Here is a 22946-nt window from a genome sequence, read left to right as displayed (position 1 = left end):
ACCTCATCTCTCAGGGTTGTTAATATCTGAAGGAAACCATTTGCCAAATAAAGCATTTAGTTGTTGAATGGCACACACGATGGAGGGAAAAGCTTTATAGTTTTGGTAATAAATCCTCTGTTGAGCTATAGTACAAACATATACACAAAAAAATGCCTGCCTCAAGAATTACAATTTACAGACTATGTACACATTTACAGACTATGTACACATTCACTGCTACCTGGAATGCTGCGAGTCGATATCTGTACTCCTTACAGAAGGATTCAAGAACACCAAGATGTTTTAGCAGGTAAGGACTGCTTCACACAATATCTCACGACTATCCAGATACATGTTAGTGGGCTCTGTGATGGTCTTGTGAAGGAACAGCCTGAAATAAATTAGTGTGGTGATAGCAGTGAGGATGACAATTCACCTCTTGTGATTTTGGAAAGACTAGAGACGTTTAGCAGCTATTTTTCCTCAGTCCTTGAATTAGTATCAACCAACTGGAGTGACAATTATGCAGTATGTTGGAAGGAAGAAGAGCAAGCTATTATTTTCCTCAACTTATTGCTCTCCTTTCATCCAGTGTCATTACTTGCACAAAAATAACAATTTGAATAGTCTTCTTTCTTGGTCTCAAGATGATATTTGGTAATTGAAAAGAAAAACCTACGGAATCATGCCAAGTTAAATTTTAGTTTCCAACACAAATGTTACTGCAATTATAGAAAGCTTAAATGAGTTAAAAACATTCCACTTCTTCAGATTCTGGTTACTCCTGAGCAAAACTATTTAATGGAAAAATTTTTGGGTCCTACAGATTTGCAAGAAAGGTTTTCCTGTATATCTCAACTGATTATCTCAGAACACTACATTTAAGTTGAACACCTCTGCATATCGTATCATATAAAAATCAAACTTATCACACATGATATGGTTTTGGAAATTTATTGCTGTTAAAACAAACTGTTACAGAGAAAAGTGTGATAACAGTTTCATTACATACAGAGTACCAAGTGTATGGCAGCATATCACTTAATTGTCTTTCTCAAATATGCACTAAAATTTATATAGAACAGTGAAAAAGACTTAAAAATAAATGACACAAATATTATTCCTAAATTATACAAAACACTGCCCAATATACACTCGTGCCACAATTTATGTGGCTGCACAATTTTGATTGAGGCACAACAGCAATATCATAAAAAGCATGTACATTTTAGTCTGTGACACAAACTGACTGAATGAAACAATAATAATACACAATTTGAACTATTACACATGATACTGATTTCTAGTTTGGGCTATTACAATCTGCAGACATATTTTCAGTAGCAATGGTACAATCATAACGGCTTAGAAAATTCTCTTATTATCAAATACAAGTGCACAGAATATTAGTATACCATGCAGTAGCAGCATGCCATCGAAAGAGAGAAACAATCTCCCCACAACGAAAAAAGCAGCTGCACGGAAACCGCTATTATATACATACACACAAACACACGCGCACTCACACAGACCAAAGTTAATGCTGCTGAACTGCGGATTTACTGTCAGTCTGGTTTCGCAGGAATGAGAAAATAGTATCAGCAAAACTGCTGCAACATTCCCCAGCCCACAGGGCCAGGATGGTAATAAGAAAGAATGTTTAATCAGTTATAATTTTGGTAAATCTATAACACCACTTGAGCACAAAAAGCTCACCTGACAATGCTTGGAAATATACTCTGATAAACCACATTCCACTATCACACATCAGCAAATAAAATAAAAGAGAGAGGGCATATACTTTACAAACAATTCCATGTAATAACAAAAAAACATTCTGAAAGGTGCACGGAGTACTTGGAAGAAATTACAATTTTCGTATCAGCTACTGCAGAAACAGAGGAGAGGACTGGCGGAAAGTTGACAAAGCCGCATACTAGTCGGACCCTGCCGCCTGCGGGTCATCTTCACTCGGCAGATAAGCAAACTTGTTTGATGCCGTGAAGCTCTGAAAGACGTCACAAAATAGACACACATAACCAATACACAGCAGTTACTGGAGAAAAATAAATGAGATGGTGTTTATGCTACTGAATTTTGTTAGGTAAGAGAAACACAGGCAAAAACAAAAACAAAAGGATTGGGTTCATGAGAGAGAGTAACTGGATCAGATGAATGAAGACCAGTATTAACAATAGGTATATTTTGTAGAGTTGCAAAAAAGTAACCACGATTATACAAGAAATGACTGTACCTATCAAATGTGACTTGCTAGACAGTAATGTAAAACTTACTTTTGTATGACACTTAAGGTGACAAACTGTGCAATGCTACTTCAACTGTCTCATATGACAATTTGATTTTGAAACAATATTTGCTTCTAAGTTTCAAATCAATAATTAACCAAACCATCACTGTACACTGTTTATGCAGCCAAACTTTAACAAACGGTCATCATCCACACTACTGTTTGTTTTGTTCAATCCTTTCCCACTTCTAATTCTGCAAATTAGTATTGGAGTGTAGTGTAGATACATTTTACTTTCTTTACGTAAATGCTGCATTCACAGATGGAGTGCAAACAGTCTGATTTTCAATTTCCATTGGAGTGATATGGAGGTGGCTGAAGATTTTCTAAATTTCACAATGAAATCCTGGACCTGAAGTTCTTTTACAGTGATTTTCAAAAGGTAAATCATCTTTCCTCGTGTACCGGCACAGTTTGTTACCTTACCTGAGATCTTTAACGTATACGTATCTCAGGAGTCGAACCAACTTAACACTGTCATGTTCCTATTTGTCAATCCTGATACAGATTTCATACTCCTGAGAATTATTTCAACATGGACTACATTTGTACATTCCTTGGAGTGCACATTATATTTCTCCACATTAAGATTTACTTGCCAATCTTTCATTTATGTTGGTGTTTTGTTCAGCTCACACTGGATGTTGACCCCTTACCAAATAACCCTTCCTCATAGATATCTGGGCCATTTGCATGAAGACAGATTTATACTTAATACTATAATTACTTTACAATCATGTTTCATCCCATTCTCATTCCTAACAGTAAGGTTAATAGCCTTCTCTTCTTGATACACTATCCTTTTTCAGATTACATTTTAGGCCAGTTGCATGTAATTGCAAACTTTTATCATTCATATTCTGTATTGTATTTGAAAACTGAAGTTTTCCCAGTCTTTCCATTTTCTCATAATTCCAAAAAAAGTATGAAATGAAACTCGACAAGTTGCTTAAAACTATTCTGTCATTTTCAGCACATGCTAGACAATAATTACACTGTTGAGTACCCTGACAGCTTATGGAATGTCAACTTGTCATGGAAACAGAGTACAGCCCCACATGGAAATCTACAGTGCCATTCTCACTGTTATTTATATCTTCTGTAGTGATTTATTTATCTTCAACAAGATCACAAAGATTCAACATCTATATGAAAATTTGTCATATTTGCATTGACGGCAGAACAGCACGGATTAAAATCAATGTTTTAATTTCTTCCCGACTAAAGCACACCATGAAAATATATTCTTTAACATGCTTCCCACACGTCACTGTAACCACAGGCAGTAGACAACTGTTCGTAACACTTCACTTCACACAATCAATCTGTGTTCATACTACTAACAGTACCCTAACTTACAAAAACATCTAATGTTAAAGCTGTCCAGACACTGTATCACAATCATTCTCATTATTAGCAAAAATGTCAGGAAACAGGTCTGCTTAAGTGTCATACATTTGGAAAAAGCTACCCATTATTATGTTTTGACTGACTCTTGACTCCATTAAAAAATCAAAATGTGTAAAGATTACAACTTTTAGTACAAAGAGAACTCACCGGTGTCTCTTCCTCGTGGTATTTGGGCATTCGCGCACTTTCTTCCTGGCTGCTATCTCTGTCCCTGCTACGTACCGGTACCCTGAAAACAAAGTTTTGTGTGTTTATATACAGAGTACACAATTCTGCTAAACATTAACATGAATGCCACATAAATATAACAAACGCCACCATGTTCCATTAGTAAAATGCCAATAAAAAACACCACCTTTAAACCAAAACAGTTTTTCATTGCTAGAAAGTTTAGCACATACAGCGAAACCCTGCTTTTACACTTTTCAAGGGCCATTACAAAAATGAAGTAAAATGAAGGAAAATGTAAAATGTGGGAAACAACATTTAAGTGGTGAAAGTTATGTATACGGCCCCCCTTTGATTTTTGCACTTTATGTACAATGTATTATGTAATTGACATCAGGGATTTTTTATTATTTACAAACAGTTACATAAATTATGTAATATGTTATGCACTGACGTAAGCTGGACTGATAACTGCCTGGGAAGTAGAAATGTGTGACTTAATTTCATACATCGTGATCTATGTTTTTGGAAAGCCTGTAACTAGCACCTGTGGGATAATGAAACACTGCACTAGCTATATATTTTTTCTAAAGCATGATGTGTTTCAAGAATTCATCCTTATTGTCAAATCCACATATTTACGTAAGTATTTTGTGTGGTGTTTGCATATGTGCTGCTGTTCTGCATCTCTTGCACTTTAGTCATCTTTTTGAAATTATGAAGTACTGTATCTCCTCCATTAGGCAGGAAAGCGCACTTATTTTTATCTTCAAAGTTACTGATGGCGCAGATGTACTCTGCAAATTAAATTGATTATCAACAGTGCTTTTTCATACTGTGTTAAATAATATGGTCAACTCCTAACGGCTGCAACAGCCTAGTTTTGCATTGTTAACAACTCTTTATTATTGTAATTGAGTATGTGCTAATGGCTGTTTCAGTTCAGATTGAAGTACCAGAAGAATACAGGTCTTTTTAAGTCCACACCCAAGAACAGAAATTTCTTTGCTCTTCTTCCAAATGACGACTTTCTCTGGGATTTGGCACAGGTAGGTGCTGTTTGGAAGGCACAAACAGACAAGCTGCAATTTCAAAATGAAATACCTCGAAAACTAATGTCAATATGAGTGCTACATAGGTATTGTTTATTGGGAAAACTACAAATTTTATACTGAAGTATTGAAATAGTTCGAAAAGTACCCAAGAGATCGTGCTGTACACTGTGCAGCTCTCACAGTATCAAAATGCGCAATTAATCTCTTCCTATACAAGCAGTCTTTGCCATCACATAAAAATCTGTTCAAAACGTCCACCTCTCGCAGTATTGAGGTCGTGCACACAATGAAATTTGCCATCACATCCTGTAGTGTCTCTACGGAAATTGTTCCAGATGCCACACACATCACCAATTCCATCTCATCCAGTGTGGTGGGATGGTTCTGGTAAAAGTGTCTTTCAATGTGTCTCTCAAAAAATAGTCACTAGGAGTCAGATTGAGCAAATATGGAGGCCAATCCATCCCTGCACCAGTAAATTTGCAATAATCAAATGCAAAACACCTGCTTGGTTTGTTGTGGTCTGGCCCCATCTTGCATGAACCATTTTTAACAAAGCAGGTGTATTTCTTCCATCTTTTATGTTTTTCTTCTCTCCAAAATTATTATTTTTTCATGAATATTTTCAGTATGATACTTTATATGGAATGAACACAGCCTAAAATCTCAAATACTGACTCAGGGTGTATCCAAATTAACTTTATTATCCTCTTGTTATTTAAGATTCGTTAATGGTACTAGTTTACCCACAAAACTATGCTAATTGAAAACCTCATTATCATTGTTCACATGAAAACATGTATTCCATTACTAACTTACTGACATAGTAGATAAAAAAGGTATGTAAATAATGACAGCATTTATACAGCTAATGACAAAAACACGTTAGCAACATTTTCACTCATTCAGTTTCAGAGTAATTAAGTTCTTCAGTAAAAACTTTGTTACTGAAACAGAATTCCATATTTAGGCGAACTAACCAGCATAGTTCAGCAGAAATTATTATCCTACCTTAAAATCCCCATAAAAACAAATCATCTTCCATTATTTAATCACTCAAAACCATAAATCTTTAGTGGTAATTTGTGTAAACTTAGTCAAAAAACTACCACTAAAGCTACATCCAATTATTGTAAATCTATATAAGAAACATTCTGGAAGCCATTTTAGTTAAGTTTGCTAAGAGTTTGAAGGGAACATCATCTGGGTCTGCCAATAAGGGAAATGTACTGCAAACAAGTTAGTGCAAATAATAAATTTACAAACGCTTTATCTAAATTTCATGTTCAGAAGTTCATTTAGTAATTTAGAGACTGTTTTAACGAATGACTGTGGACTTTTAATTATTTTCATCTATACAATAGTTAATGAAAGTGGACTATGAAAGTGTTATTGCCAGTGGTTACTTAATGTGCACATGATTTTCGTATTCATGTAACTGACAGACTTCAAGGACAGTTGTTTAAGAACTTTAGTCAGTGACTGTGACAGATAGTTGTTTGCAACGTGTGAACTTAAGTGTCACTTCAATGTTACATTACTGCACTATTAACCACACGATATGACATTGAGTGTTGTGTGTGGCTAGCTGCTTATCTGTGCATAAATTACACAGAATGGAATGTAACAATACGAGAGAAGGAAAGTTGTTACTCACCATATAGTGGAGATGCTGAGTCACGATAGGCACAATAAAAAGATTCACACAATCATAGTTTTCGGCCATTAAGGCCTTTGTCAGCAGTACACACACACACACACACACACACACACACACACACACACCTGCAGTCTCAAGAGAGTTGAAACTAGTTGCTCTCTGAGACTGCAGACGTGTGTGGAAGTTGCGCTTGTGTGTGTGTGTGTGTGTGTGTGTGTGTGTGTGTGTGTGTGTGTGTACTGCTGACAAAGGCCTTAATGGCCGAAAGCTATGATTGTGTGAATCTGTGCTGTATGGTGAGTAGCAACTTTTCTTCTCTCGTATTGTTACATAAATTACACAGATGAGACACACTACAGGTACATTTGAACAGCACAAAAGGGTTATGGAAACGCTTTGAGAACTAAAATGGGAAGCCCCAGAGGGACAGTAATGTTCTTTTCGAGGAACTCTATTCAGAAAATTTTGAAAACTGACATCTGAAGCTGGCTACAAAACAATCCTACTGCAACAGCATACATTTTTCATAAGGACCACGAAGATAAAATATGAGAAATTAGGGCCCACACAGAGGCATATAGACACTCATTTTCCCCTCACTATCTGTGAGTGGAACAGGAAGAAACGATCAGTAGTGGTATAGGGCACCCTCCACTGTGCACCATACAGTGACTTGCAGAGTATGTACATAGATGTAGATCAAGAAATGGCCATAAACAGTGGTTCATTCAATATCTAAGTACAACTAAAGTGTTTGAACTATAAATCTGGTGTAGACTACTTCGTTGCCAACAGGCCATTTTCAACCACTAACTTTTTAGTCAGATTCGATGTAGATGCAGCTACCAAGGGCACATTGTACAGACAATGGTTACACCACACACACTTGTGCATGGGTAATCCTCAAATGCTAGTGGCAGAAAAGCTGTTCCAAAATTGCAACATAATGTTCACTAGTGATTGTTTCTCGCATGGAGGGGGGGAAAAAAAAACGGACCATTAATGCCTCTGCTGCATACCACAGCCCAAACAATAAGTTTGGGAGAATATAGTGGCTTTGAATCTCACAAATATGGATTTTTGGAACTCTGAAAATGCCAGTTTTGTTTACTCATGACTCATTCAGTTGGAAGTCTGCTTCATTTGGGAATCAGACACAGCCAACATCAAATCCCCGATTATCAATCATGATGAGAATCTGGTTGCTTGTGGTATTCCAGTACCATACATAATTTCCAGCACTTCCTTCAGTATGTTAATCACCTTACATGTTTCAACAGTGGAACTAATACCTCCGAGATGGCACAACCTATTGCAATCTGTTGGCAGCTTTTCAAACTTCAGTATACCATTCTTACAGCTTTCACAAAAAACGTACCATTTGTTGCACTCATCTACTAGGCTATTCAATACCAAGTGGTTGGATTTTGGAGAAAGTTCTTGCATGAACATCATGGATTATACTAAAATTTTAAAAGGCATTTTTCAAGTTCTTTGACACTTCATCTTCATCATCATCATCATCATCAAGACCTTCAATAATACCTTCTCTAGAGAATACTAAAAATGTAGAATGTAATAAAATATTAGAATACTAAAAATGTAGAATGTAATAAAATATTAGAATACTAAAAATGTAGAATGTAATATAATTTACAAGGTGGAATTTGTTTAAAAGAGATCACAGGACACTTTATGTAAATGTGGCTAAAAACAGCAATTTCTGGAGTTTTTATGAAAATCGTCAACTTTGCCCCTTACTTGCAAACCATAGGAAAGCTGTTGGAGAATTAAATTTTACATTCTAAAACTTTATATTGGTTAAGTTACTACATTCAAAGTTTCAGGTTTATTCTGCAATTACTTCCAGATATGTAAGAGACTAACATTAATTACTTTTGAATACATTATGGCAGTGGCAGTGAACAATGTCTTATAAATATTTACTATTAAAAACAGTCTTGATCACGGTTTATTTATCGAGGTGACCGGTTTCGACCGGTCACCTTGATAAATAAACCATGTTCAAGACTGTTTTTAAGAGAGACTAAAATTAACTTTTTTCCAGCTGTTCATTTTTTCAGCTGACTTTACTTCAAATTATCCAAATGAAAATTCCCCATGAAATCGTTTTCATCGTTTTGCTTCTTTCAAGAAAATATTGCCAGAGATATTCTATCTCAAGAGTAGCCATAATTTCGTGGTGTACTTTCGACAGTTACGCTATGGAGCCAAACAAATGCCTACATCCCTGAAGTATTATATTAGCGAAAGTAAAACTTTACCACCGCTCACTGGGGATATGTGTGAATCAAATTTCAGCAATAGCTGATGGTCATGCAGAACCTAATAACATGGAAAATCCTAACAGTTTTTAGATACTTAAAAATTTAAAAGGGACTCCTTTACTGGACATCCTATAACATTTAAATTTTTTGAACATATATAAGGGACGGCATCTACTGACTTGCAGATGAACGTTTAGTTACACTACATTTTGAGCAGCTGGTAATACTAGTAGCTAATGTGATTTTCTAATCTGTTATGCTTGCTTATGTGCGGCTCATTGTTCAGTTTCAAGTGAGTGGTTGGCCACTATTCTCAATTTTGTTTGTGGTTTGCACACACAAATTTCTATTACATTAATATTTCAAAATTTTACTTGCAAAAGCCTGATAAATCAGTAGGGGTGTATGGATTTTATTTTGAAGGGGTGGATACAGGATGGAAGCTGAGGAGGGCAGTGGTACTGAATGGTGGAGATACTCATACAACATACATCACAAATGCAGCACTATTTCAACACGTTCAAACTCCTCTGACTTACCTCTCCTGCTCCCGAGAAGGAGATCGCATTTCAGTCCGTCCTCGAGGAGGAATGTAGGCTCCGTCACTGCGAGGGGCGGGGGTCGAACCTCCCGTTCTGGGTCTTTCGTCACGGTCATCTGTAAGACAGAGTGTAAACTACAGTAGCAAATAATACTGGTGGACTGCGCAATTTTCATCAACTCACTTTTTTGAAGTTTGATGAGAGCATAAAAAGCTGGCATGCTTTCAGTCTTAAGCTAATGAAAGGAATATCTAAACTGAATCTTAAGACTCTTACTAATTAAAAAGATAATTCCAAAAGCAATATTTAAAAGTTTAAGACATTCTGAACAAAATGGTGTTGCCACCAAGTTTTCAAAAAGCATACTGGATTTAGGTAGGTTCAGTACATAATTTTACTCTGTTTCTGTGATATTATTGTTAAAGTCTCAACAAATAATCCAACTAAAATAAGAAAGAAAGTGATCACAAGAGCAAATTATTGATCTCTAAGTCATATGACAGATTCTGAAAGAGAAGATGAGAAGTTCACTTCATTTCTGTACCTGGTTTTCAAAACAGGTTATCCATTACAATTTGGCTTCTAGGAACATGGAGCTGCAACATGTCTTATGACAAAAATGAAAATGAGACTGCAATGAAATCTCAATTTCTGATACATTGGAGTTACTTTAGGGATTTGGCAACTCACGTATAATCGGAGTATGTTGAAATTATGGAAATAACACTTCGTGTGTACAGGTGTGGACAAAAAGTAACAGGAAGCTTTATACTATCAATTTTTTTTGTCTTGTTGATACACATGTTCCTTATGTGTGTGTGCATTTTCAGCTGTTTTGAATATTCAGTTTATTGTTGAGTCGAAAAGGTTGAGTAATCGCCGAATATTTGCTTTTTGAAAAATATGGATCACGTAATTTGCATTAAATTAGGCTTGAAAAATGGCATCAAGAACAGCTCTGGATTCGTAATGTGGATTGTGGCTTTTGGCAAATCTACTACAAGACAAGAGTTTACAAGGGATGTGAAAGTTTCAAAGAGGGTCGAGATGATAATGGAGACGATGTACGCCCTAGCCCATCAATTACTGGCAACAATGTGGAAGTAATTAAAAAAATGGTTTTGGAAAAAAAATCACCATTAGAGAGGTTTCTTATGATGTCTGCCTATCCTTTGGCTCATGCCAAGCAATTTTTCCAGATGTTTTGGGCACAAAATATGTAGCAGCAAAGTTTGTTCTGAAACTGCTGAATTTCAATAATTGTGTGTGACATCATGGTAACATCACTCACGAATTGCTGAATGAAGTCAACAATGATACAGAACTTCTAAAGAAAGTTATAACGAGTGACCAAATATGGGTGTACAGATGTGACACAGAAACCAAGGCCAAATCGTCCCAATGGAAACTGCCTGGAAAAATAAAATAAAATAAATAAATAATTCAACAAGTTCGATCACATTGTAGATCCTTCTCACAGTTCCCCCCCCCCCCCCCCCCCCCCAATTACGATGTACATCATGAGTTTGTGCTTTATGCTGTATGGTCAATAAGGAATACTACTCGAAGTTATTTGCCATTTGTGTGAAGCAATCTGAAGAAAACCTCAAGAATTGTGGCAAAAGGACTCATGGAAATGGCACATGATAACTCCCCCACTCACCTCAATGCTTGTTCAGGATTTTTTGACAAAAAACAACTGTTATGTTGCCTCAGTCACCGTATTCATTGTACATGACCACTAGCGCTATTAGATAACTTAGGAAACACATTCTATAATTTCCTATGATAACTGGATGGAACTGGTGCTAGTAACTGTTTCAGCTCAGATTGAGGTACAGGAAGATTATCAAGCTTCATGTCCACACCCAAGAACTGATTTTTCTTTATTCTCCTTCCAAATGACGACTTCCTCTGCGATTGACACAGATAAGCGCTTTTTGGAAGGCACTGAATCTGACGTGCAACTACACTTAATTTTTAAACTTTTATTTCTTCCCTTAACCTATGATAGTCATTAAATATTTTTCAGACACACATGTTGGAAAAATGTCTCTACACCTTCTAATATTAATCATGTTGGAGTTGTAGGCATCCTCCGAAACTAGTCTCACAGCTGTAGCAGGGTGTATATGTGGATAAGAAAAAAATTCCCCTATTTTCCAGTTAAAAATACACTTTTTCAAGGGCGTAAGTACAATTGTCCTATGTTAACTGACAATATACTTTCTCTCAGAGCTGTGAAACGTAGCAATCCTTTGAATGGTAAAGATTTTAAATAACAGTGTTGAACTTTCCAGCACTCTGGGATACGAAACAGTAAAAAAACACGTTTTGGAAAGATCTTTGATGTACAGCAACATGTACACTGCATATTTCTGTATTATGAATATACAGTATAACCACAAATTAGACCAAATCCAGTATTGTAACTTCCAAAGCACTGAAATCTAGATTGCACTGTGTGATGTGCTTTTGTCAGCCAATCATACCTCACATCACGCGATCTAGCCACTCAATGACAGCAGATATTTGGAGCATAGGACACGTGATATAGTCAGTCAACAGGCACATTTATATACATACTGTATACCTACAAGCAAAGCTATAAGCTTTCACATGCAATACTAGTGGTGAAAAACTTTTTGTTGTCTTTTCTGAGGGTGTTGTTTGGCAGTATCCAAAGAGCACAGTTTAAATTGCAGCAGCTGAATAATTTTGGCAAGCATGATTATAAAGTTCAAAGCTGTGCACTAACAATGTCATGGCTGAATACGTATTCCGTCAAGCACGTCGACTTTTTCATAGAAAAGAGAAGTATGTGTGCAATTGCTCAAGAACCCCTCACATTTTTTTTTAAGGATAATTATATTTTTGCCACCATTACCGCATAATTTGCGATCTATGAAATAACTAAAATAAATATTAAAAACTAAACTTGAAGCCTCATCTTTTTTGGCACGTGATACCCTTTAACAAATGTGCCAGTAAAATTTTACATAATCGCATAAAAGGCTGGCCATATGAGCCTGAAATTTTTGTAAGTGCTTGTCCTGAAAAGAAGTTTTAGATGACAGACAAACCTTTGAGATTTAAGTAGTTCACTGCACATTCTCACATGTAAAATAATTCATCTTGCATAGAAGGAAATTTACTTTGAAATTAATGCTTCTGAAACCACCACTTAATATTTTCCTGCAACCTGTTAGAAATGTTAACAGTTGTGATGTCACGCTTATCAAAAGCAGTTTGTTGCCCTTCATAGTCTTCGTCCTAAAGCCTTTGACATTTTGCTGTCGGCAGATGCTTGTGGGTGCACTGTGTTTTGTTGTTTCAAATGGTGCATTTTCTTTGCACCTGAAGTTTTATTTTGGTGTTATTCTCTCATTTATGTTTCAGTATTATGAAAAGGAAAGTTGCTACTCATAATATAGTAGAGATGCTGAGTCGCAATTCTTGTCCAATTCTTATCAGTCAAGATTACAAAAATTTAACTGAAAGCTGAAACAATGAAAAATTTCGCACTTGTAGCATACATCCCAGGGCATCTACACCCTGCAACAAAACCTTAGCTGCATTTGACAACAGGAGAAAACAATATTTTCGTGCTCTCTCTTAAGGTAAGTGTGCCAGCTCACGCTGACACAGACTGTACAGCTCCATGTCCACACAAGAGAAGTGATCATTTGCTCTCCTTTCAAATGACGACCTCCACAGGTATATCCTATCAGAAGGCACTGAAGGAGATGTCACATAAAATAAAACAATAACAAATTCACATAAAATAGTTGTATAGTGTGATTAGCTGGGAGTCCCTGAGGGCTATTCAGCTGGCCAGTGCAACTCTTTCGATTGGTTGCACTTTCGCAACCTGCACAGTAACGCTAGCAGGGAAAGATGGCGCACAGTTCAATGTGAAATTCAAACCATATGTCATTTCTGGCATACATTCACATCACTAAAAGGTGAGGGTCTGGGTAAAAGCAGAATGAAAAATTTCAAGATCTAATAAGGTGTCAATCTGTGACCTTTCAGCTTCCAGGCATGCACTTTACGACACTGAAGAAGGGAGTGGGACCACCATCACATATTGACAGGGTGTGGGGCTGCATCTTCCTTTCCTTTGAGATAGTATCAACTGAAAAGTTCTGAATATTCAAGTAAAATAATACATTCTTTGTGTGAACCTGGTCAGCCTGGCCAGTTCACAGCAAAGAACGGAACGACTACTTTTTTACCCTAGTCTTTAAATGTGGATTACTCAGATATAAAATCAAGTTCAATCATTGTGTTGTCCAGGGTATGTGCAAAAACACACTGCCCGATCAAAATTATCTGAACCCTCATTACTGAACATGTTTGATGACTTAGGAAACACATTCTCTAATTTCCCAATATAACTGAATGGAACTGGTGCTAGTAACTGTTTCAGCTCAGATTGAGGTACAGGAAGATTATCAAGCTTCATGTCCACACCCAAGAACTGATTTTTCTTTATTCTCCTTCCAAATGACGACTTCCTCTGCGATTTGGCACAGATAAGCGCTTTTTGGAAGGTACTTAATATAATTAGAAGCTTTATGTAACTAAAACACACGACAAAACTTACAGCAACATAACAGCCTTCTTCACAACATATCCTGTTACACATGGCCATTCTTAATACACAAGTATCAGTTAATGGAGATTCGAAACCCACAATTCAGGTAAAATATTATACAGGGTGTACATAAAGTCCGGGAACACTTTCAATTATTCATTGCAGAAAAACTAAACATTGTACAGATGTCATACATACTACATTTTGAAGAGAAACACTTGAAGTTTTTACAAACATTTGATAAGCAAACCATGGGGCATTTCACAATTTGTCTTTACATCAGCTAGATTGTGCTGGGTAGACTTTCAATGAAATGTGTCAATGTCTCTTAAGGGATGGCAACTTGGTCTTCCTCAACATCCAAAACCAGAGAAGGTTGCTCTGGAGTAAAGTTGACGTTCTAACTCACTACGAAGGTGTTCCTCTCAATTCAGGTCACGGCTCTGGGAAAGCCAGTACATTTCATGAACGTTATTGTCCACAAACCACAGTCTCCCCGATTCTGCTTTATGACAAGATTCAATGCCATGCTGATACAATCATAGTCTCCGAAATGTTCATCTATTGTAGGCAGTTCACAATGCTGTGAAATATGTTAATAACCTCCTACATTTAGTGTTTTCTTAATTGTAATAAGGGGACCACACCCGAAACTGTACCACCACTTCCTCCATACTTCACTGTTAGCATTATACATGATAGCAGCTAACATTATCCAAGCATTTGTCAAACCCAAACACTTCCCACTAGATTATTTCAGGGTGTAGCACGACTCATCACTGCAAATCATTCATTTCCGGTCATCCATTATCCAGTGGTATCACTCTTTACACCACTGAAAGCTTTGCTTACCATCTACAACAGAAATGTGTCGCTTAAGTGGAGCTACTCAGCCACTGTACCCTGTTCTTTGAAAACTCTATGCACAGCCATCGTGCTAGGTGGACTACTGGTAACATATGGCACTCCTGCTGATTTCATGCCATTTTTCACAACCACCTTCCACAATGCTTGACAGTCTCTGTCCACAAAAACACAAGATCTGTCTAGTCTCTGGCTGTCATCATTCTTTTACATTTCCAGTTCACAATCACAGTACCAAAAGTTGCCTCAGGTGTCTTTAAAAAGGTTGAAATGTTCCTGATAGATCTGTCACTCAAGTAACATCCAATAACTAGTCCATGTTTGAAGTCACTGAACTCTGCTGACTCACACATTCTGAAGTTATTACTTTTCCAGTGACAACCTAATAACCCCAGGCTCCTTGTACTTTAACGAGCCCACCTCTCGTTACATCTAATGGTTAACTCTACAGTACATACAGGTGCCCAGATACTTCTGAATCAAACGATGTATTTCCTGCTGTATCCTACTGAAATTATCCGAGACAATTCAAAAGCTGTTTTCACAGGAGGTACCTTGCTTCAAGTATGACTTACGCATGTACACAGTTAAGAGAATTTGCCTAAAACAATTTGGCAATTAAGAAACCTAAATGTACTTCCCACCACTGTGTGTTACTGCAATGTCAATTACCGAAGTTACAAAAATAAAACAAATGTGTAACTAATATATTTCTGCCTCACTCTCTTGCCCAGTGGTAAGTAATGACTTGTTGCCACTCAAATGGCAGTTAGTGAAGATTGTAATGCTTCATGTCCACATTTATTAGTTCTGAAAGCTAATTGAATGTGTATGTGTATGTGTGTGTCTAGTAGCAGTAATGAAAAATTTTGCTTGAGTGCATAAGTACTGGTCAGGGATTATGACCCAATCTTAACTTTTTAACAAAAGAAGACTATAAGGTCATGAAACAACAGTAAAAAAGAAAAAAGTTAAATGAGGGGGGGGGGAAAAAAAAAAAAAAAAAAGAAAAAAAAAAAAAGAAAAAAAAAAAAAAAAAGAGGAGACCTTGAAAATGCATGGAACAACTGCAATGCCCAGGGCACAAGCAGCCAAAAATTTTATCTAAAGGTAATAGTACAAATGTCCAATACCACATTTGTGATTAAAATTCATCAGCACATTTTAACAATTCTTGTCATGTACCATACAGCATGGCATTATCTAAATTAATACTACCATGATACTTTCCATTTTCACACCTGACACCCAAAGGAAATGAAGAGACTAAGAAGACATAATGATAGCTGCAATGAAAGCATTCAATTTCTTGCTCTGTTTGATGACTTAGGAAACACATTCTATAATTTCCCAATATAACTGAATGGAACTGGTGCTAGTAACTGTTTCAGCTCAGATTGAGGTACAGGAAGATTATCAAGCTTCATGTCCACACCCAAGAACTGATTTTTCTTTACTCTCCTTCCAAATGACGACTTCCTCTGCGATTTGGCACAGATAAGCGCTTTTTGGAAGGTACTTAATATAATTAGAAGCTTTATGTAACTAAAACACACAACAAAAGTTACAGCAACATAACAGCCTTCTTCACAACATATCCTGTTGCACATTGCCATTCTTTATACACGAATATCAGTTAATGGAGATTCGAAACCCAAAATTTAGGTAAAATATTATACAGGGTGTACATAAAGTCCGGGAACACTTTCAATTATTCATTGCAGAAGAACTAAACATTGTACAGATGTCATACATACTGCATTTTGAAGAGAAACATTTGAAGTTTTTTTTACAAACGTTCGATAAGCAAACCATGAGTGACCCGGCAGACATCAATACGGTAATCAAATTTTTGCCGTTGCCATCCCAGCACGGAATTGTCGGCTGTGGCAGTTGCTTCCTGTACTCTATCCCGGAGCTCTGCTACATCACGTGCTAGAGGCAGTACATACACCAGATCTTTAACGTTTCCCCACAGAAAAAAGTCACACAGAGTGAGATCTGATGATTGGGGAGGCCATTTCATGAAACAGCTGTCTCCTTCTGTAGCAGCTGATGCATCAATGCGGCAGCTCAGTGTTCAGGTACCCACCAACTTCACGATGAAAACGGGATGGAGCCCCATCCTGTCTAAAGATGAATGGAGAGTTCGATTCCATTTGAGGCATCAGCCATTGCTGCAAAATGTCCGAGTAGCAACATCCAGTGACTGCTCTTGGCGAAGAAGAATGGTCTGTACAGTTTTCGACTTGACGAGGCACAAAAAATATTTACCTTTGGGGAATCACACTCAAATTCAATGCATCCGTGTGGATGCTTGGTAACCCAGATTTGACAATTATGCCTATTCACTTTCCCATTAGCATGAAAAGTGGGTTCGACACTAAAAATCAAGTTATCAACACTGCCATCCCCATCCACATTCAATTGTTGCAATGCGAGCAAAACTCAAAACACTCGTCTTTATCATCTTCACTAAGCTTCTGCACTAGCTCCAATTTGAATGGTTTGATAAACAGTTTGTCGCAAGAGTTTCCACATTGTCACTGGAGCCATTTCGAGTTCACGGGATGCACAACACACCAATTTCTTTGGGCTCCTTATGAATGACTCTAGTACGCGCTCCACATTCACTTCACTCACACTGGGACGTCTGCTTCTCTTTGCTGGGCACAAGCAACCTATCTTAACGAATTTGTTGTGCCAGTGGTAAATGGCCTGCCTTGCTGGTGGGTTCTTACCATACTTGGTTCTAAACAGCTGTAGCACATTTGCTTTTCCTTAACTCCAACACACAGAAAACTTGCTCCACACCTGAACTCACCAGGTTTGCGACTAGCGCTATCAGCAAATTACCAAACTACACTCTCTCTCTCTCTCTCTCTCTCTCTCTCTCTCTCTCTCTCCTGTGTGTGTGTGTGTAGGGGGGGACTTTCAGGGTTTCTCTTCAAAAGGACATATGGATGATATCTGTACAATGTTTGGTTCTTGCGCAATAAATAACTGAAAGTGTTCCTGGACTTTATGCACACCCTGTATTGTCCTTGCTTTTTATAATAGGCATTATTAAAATGGGTGAAAGTGGCAAGTAAAATGTTGAAATCCATCTGCAGATTATGTAAGACATTTCTTGCAATACCCTACATCTGAAGAGACAGAAAAAAATTTCCGTTATCTACAATCCAGTACTGAACATAGACACTAGTCGTATTTTTGTGGACACTTACTTCCACAGCAGAATCTGAGTATGAAAAACAGGGCACAGCAAACCAATAACGTCTTGACAGTATCGAACACAGTTGAGTAACAAAGCTAAATGTAAAGGGCATTATCTATAGCGGTATAAAATTTATTTAGAAAACAGAAAAAATTCGCTGAGACTACCAAATCCAAAACTACTTTGTCCCAACTCAGATTGCAGTACAAGAAGATGGGAGAACTTCCTTCCAAATGACGACTTCCTCTGTGATAATCAGAGGTAAGCACTTTTTGGAAGGCACCCAATCTGAAAAATGACATTACACTCTGAACATTATTCTTCCGTAACGGTACATTCCTTCCGTGGAGCCTAATTGAGTCTCTGCAAACTTTTTTGAAACACAGACATTTCAAAACACACCCTAAAACTTGTCAAAGAACTGAAAAGTGGAAATCGGACATAGGACAACAGTAGGAATTAGGATTACATGGAAGAGGTGTTGAACAGCATATCAAAATAAGAAATGTAATTATTGGGTAAAGTAATGAGTAGCAATATTGGCTGGGATGAGCAGTGGGGTACGGAAGAGGCACGGGGCAGGTAAGGATGGCAGGGAAAGAGTGGGTGAAGATGCTGCCGTGGTGCCTGAGGAGTGTGCAGGGACAGGATGACTGCTAGGTGCGGCACTGTGAGGCTGTGCTCGAGAGCAAATGGGGAGAGGAGAGAAACAAGAAAGGGGACTGGCCTATGCAGATGGGCTTGGGGGGGAGAGGGGCAGAAGGTGTGTGCGAGGCTGCCGTGGGAGCAGGAGGCAGGTGGAGGAAAGGGACTAGTTAAGGTTGCGGCATGTGCAAGGCAGAAAAACTGGTGTCAATGGGAAGAACCCAGGTGGCACGAACTGTGGAGCTGGCAGCTGTATGGTCTGGCTGTCTCTCATTCACTGTCTGGCAGTGGTGATTCGTGTACAGACAGCTTGTTAATGGTCACGTCCACACAGAATATCAAACAGTGATTGCAGTTAAGATGGCAGACCATATGGCTACTTTCACGGGTGGCCCTGCCATTGAGGAGACAAGAAAACTTTGACAGGCCTGGAATTAAATAGTAGTGGGACAATATACAGGGCTGGACTTCAAGACTTGCAACTAGATCTCTTAAGGGATGTGAGCCACAGGCATGACTCTCTCTCTGTCTGTGTGTGTGTGTGTGTGTGTGTGTGTGTGTGTGTGTGTGTGTGTGTGTGTGAATTTCTTGTTTCAGGGTTGTCAAAACCCTGGTAGAGATTGCAATTCAGTTGCTCCAGTCCTGCAGAGACACATCACATTCCTTTCCACCTCTGCTGCTAACACCTTGAGCCTTGGCTCATATACCTGAAAATGACCTAGATAGCTAAAACATATCCTAATCTGATTTTAAATGCGCACAATTGGCAAGGAATGTCTCCTCTATCCTTACTGATATTTCTTCTCAAAGTATTCTCATTCCAGTTCTATGCATCCTCCAAAAATGGTATCACAACCACCAAAACCTTAACTGTATTTGGAAAAAGGAGAACTTAATATTTTGTAGCTCTCTAGCACTAATAAAACTACTAAATTCTTCCAACTCAGATTGTGGTACGAGAAGATAATAAAACTTTCGCCCACACCTAAGACTTGACTTTGCTTTCCTTCCGAATGACTACTTCCTGTGCCATTTTACACAGATAATTGCTTTTCGGAAGGAAATTAACATGGCAGTTATTTGTCATGTAACGAACACACAGGATGAACAATACAACACATTTCTAAATAGTGTGTGCCACTGTGCTGCCAATCTTAAAATATAAATTTTGTTTAATGGGGCTTCAAAACCGGAAACTTAGGTTTACTTATATCGCTTTTTGTACTAACCATTGAAATGGGCAAGAATACACAATTATATAAAAATCTGTGGTGATTATGTAAGATATTTCTCACATTACACTACATTTTACACATGGAAAAAAGGCTATTAAAAAAAAATACTAAGGAACCTTGGCTGAAATCAAATTTATGTGGACTATTACATTCAAAGGAAAATCTAAGAATATAAAACACACAAAACCAAGGAGCAAGGTTAAAGGCAAAGAAATATATACGATAGTATAAATGAACTACAACAATAAAAAGCAGTAAAATGCATAGAGCCTTGCAAGTCAAAATGAGTGTCTCAGCTCAGATTGCAGTACTAGAAGATGGAAAAACTTCCAGTCCACACCCAAGAACTGATATTTGCTTTCCTTCCAAATGACGACTTCCTCTGCGATTGCCACAGGCAAGCGCTTTTTGGAAGGTATTAATTTTAGAGATTTTAGTATCAAAACTCAATAAACATGAAACTACACCTTAGAGAAAATTACAAACCACGAAGCTGACCCCCCACCCCACCCCCTCCCCCTCTCTGTCTGTCTGTCTGTCTGTCAGAGAGAGAGAGAGAGAGAGAGAGAGAGAGAGAGAGAGAGAGAGAGAGAGAGAGAGACCATTCAGACACCTTTGGTCTGCTGTTTTCAGAAAGGTATAGTCAAGAGTGAGTCTTTATTCAGGCCCCTGCAGTAGATTAAATAGCTGGTCAACAATGATACTGTAACCTTATTTCACAGTACTGATTGAAAAGACGTTCCATTTGTCTGAAAAGTCAGTTCAGCACTAATCAGCCACGGGCAACAAAAATGTCAATAGTTGCAGTTCTTGATGACTCTTCAAAGTAGCTGAATAATTCTGGAAGTGTTTATTTCCATATTGTCATCTCCATCGATGGTATTGTCAAAACATTACATATTCAAATTCATAAAAACTTCCATCTGAAAACTTAATATCAATTTTTTTCTTCTTTAACTCAAAACAACACAGAAAAGTGCATTACTGTAGAAGTACAAGACCGGATCTGTTACTTACCAGTTATGTCAAAATCAAAGAAATGGGAAAGTAAACTTTTGTTATAAAAATGAGGTTGAAGGAGTTGCGTTGCATCATTATTCCATACAAAGAATGTGGCAAACTGCTGCAGAAGTTAAAAGCACAAATTTCTAGTACATTAATTTTGCTGATTATAGATGTAGAGTGGATTCAGTTTAGTGTTTGAAGCAACAGCTCTGATGACTTGGCAACTCTTACCTTCCTGTCACCAATGGTGCCCAATTTCTCATAAAAGTTGCCAGATGTGGTTTTTCTTTGTGTGTGTCTTTTTGGGAGGGGGGGGGGGGGGGGGGGGGGGATGCACACATCATGCTAGGGTCAAAGACATGTTTCTGCATTGCATGACTACAAACTATCATATGGACACACCCACATGCTCAAACAACTGCTTTGATCTTTAAGCTGGGTGTTAATGCTTCCATTTGTCAACAAACACTTGACTGCATCCTGTGGCAAGAGGTGGGCATAGGTCTTTCAACACGTTCAAATATTCATGCGCCTTTCTTGTAGGGATAAATACCGTGTCACTCCTGTGCCTTCCTGGTACTCTGCTGATGCAATCTGAATTTTTACAAATAGGGGAAAAACTTCCCCTTTAGCTGAATGCTTTTCTGCTATAATTTATCTCAAGGCAAGAAACAGATTGGTGTTAAAGCAAAACTGACAACTGAGACAGCAGTAGTATCATTGCACCATTTCCGAATGAGACACAACAGAGAGAATCAGATCAGTTCATCAAATAGATAATTTTGTTGTCCTCGCAATACTGCCTGAGGAAATGTAACTTTGGTTCAATTACTGTTAACCTGCCCATGCACAAGCCATTTGCATAGCATTACCTTTCAGTGCCAGAACACACTGTTCTTTGATACAAGTGTAAGTGTTGCTTCAACATATAAATGCACCCTGCCCCAATCCACTCCAACTGTCCTCCACACATTAACATTATCACAAATTGCTTAGCAAGTCACTCGATCCCAGCTACTGCTGACTTACTGGACCAGGACCGGGACTGCGACTGCCGGTCCAGAGAGCTCTGCCCACTGCCCCCGCCACGGCCTTGCTCCTCCCGCCGGCCCCTGTCGCTCCCGTACGGGCTAGTGCGTCCACCGTCACTCGAGTCTCCACCGGTCCCTGCGGGGGGATTCCGCCAGGAGTCCTCGCGCCGGCGATCGCTGCTCGTACTGGAGAACCTGTTGTTGCCACAGAAAGTCACATGACAGCACCCTTCTCAGAAACTGAAGTCCAATGTTTGCAAAATTAGCAAGGAGTTGCAAGATCTGTGTACTAGAATGACATCAGTAGTAATCCTAATATCTTTCATAAGCTTATTTTCAAGGTAGAACATTTTCTTATAAACAAAAGTCAATAACATGAAAAAATATTTAACACCACAATTGTGAAAACAGACCATTTATAGTAAATCTCATCCCTTCTACACAAATCTTAGAACATTTGGTGTTGAAAACCACTACTCTGTGTTAAATTTCTGTCAAGCAGGAAGCCACAGGGCTAAGTTTTTCACTTCTTGTGGCTGATTAGTTGACAAACTACATATATAAATCCTCTTGTTTCTGACATAATGACGAGTTAAGTTCTACTATTACATACAAAAAGTACACACTGCATGATTCTAATGACTTTAATTTCATATATTCAAACTTATCTAAGCACCTACATTTGAAATGTAATGCTGAAAAATATATATTTTCTCTACTTAGCTACATAGTACAAAGTGTTTGAATACTTTAACAAATAAATAAATATACTATGGAAATAACTAATGTCAACAAATGTCAACGTGAAGCAAAACAAGGAAAGAGAGAGAGAGAGAGAGAAAAAGAGAGAATGGCGATATTAAAGAACTGGTCACTCCTGTTCTGCTGCACTAAAGTGAGGAGCTGATTCTAATGAAAGAGGATGATAAGACAGGA

General features: G+C 37.9%; 1 protein-coding gene across 1 annotated transcript in view; it reads right to left on the bottom strand.

Annotated features, from left to right (window-relative positions):
- Positions 1–922: 922 nt before the first annotated feature.
- LOC126109412 (eukaryotic translation initiation factor 4B-like) overlaps positions 923–22946 on the bottom strand; it is a 48115-nt gene continuing 26091 nt past the window's right edge. The window contains exons 7-10 of the mRNA XM_049914446.1: positions 22009–22205; positions 9411–9528; positions 3848–3929; positions 923–1990 (exon numbers count right to left, since the gene is read on the bottom strand). Of these exons, the coding sequence (XP_049770403.1) occupies positions 1919–1990; positions 3848–3929; positions 9411–9528; positions 22009–22205 (469 nt within the window). The 3' untranslated portion in view covers positions 923–1918. The remainder of the gene's footprint in view (positions 1991–3847; positions 3930–9410; positions 9529–22008; positions 22206–22946) is intronic.

The sequence above is a fragment of the Schistocerca cancellata genome, chromosome 12, assembly GCF_023864275.1.
Source record: "Schistocerca cancellata isolate TAMUIC-IGC-003103 chromosome 12, iqSchCanc2.1, whole genome shotgun sequence".
Taxonomy (NCBI): domain Eukaryota; kingdom Metazoa; phylum Arthropoda; class Insecta; order Orthoptera; family Acrididae; genus Schistocerca; species Schistocerca cancellata.
Note: the sequence above shows the minus strand (reverse complement) of the source record. Positions and strands in the feature narration are given on the sequence as shown.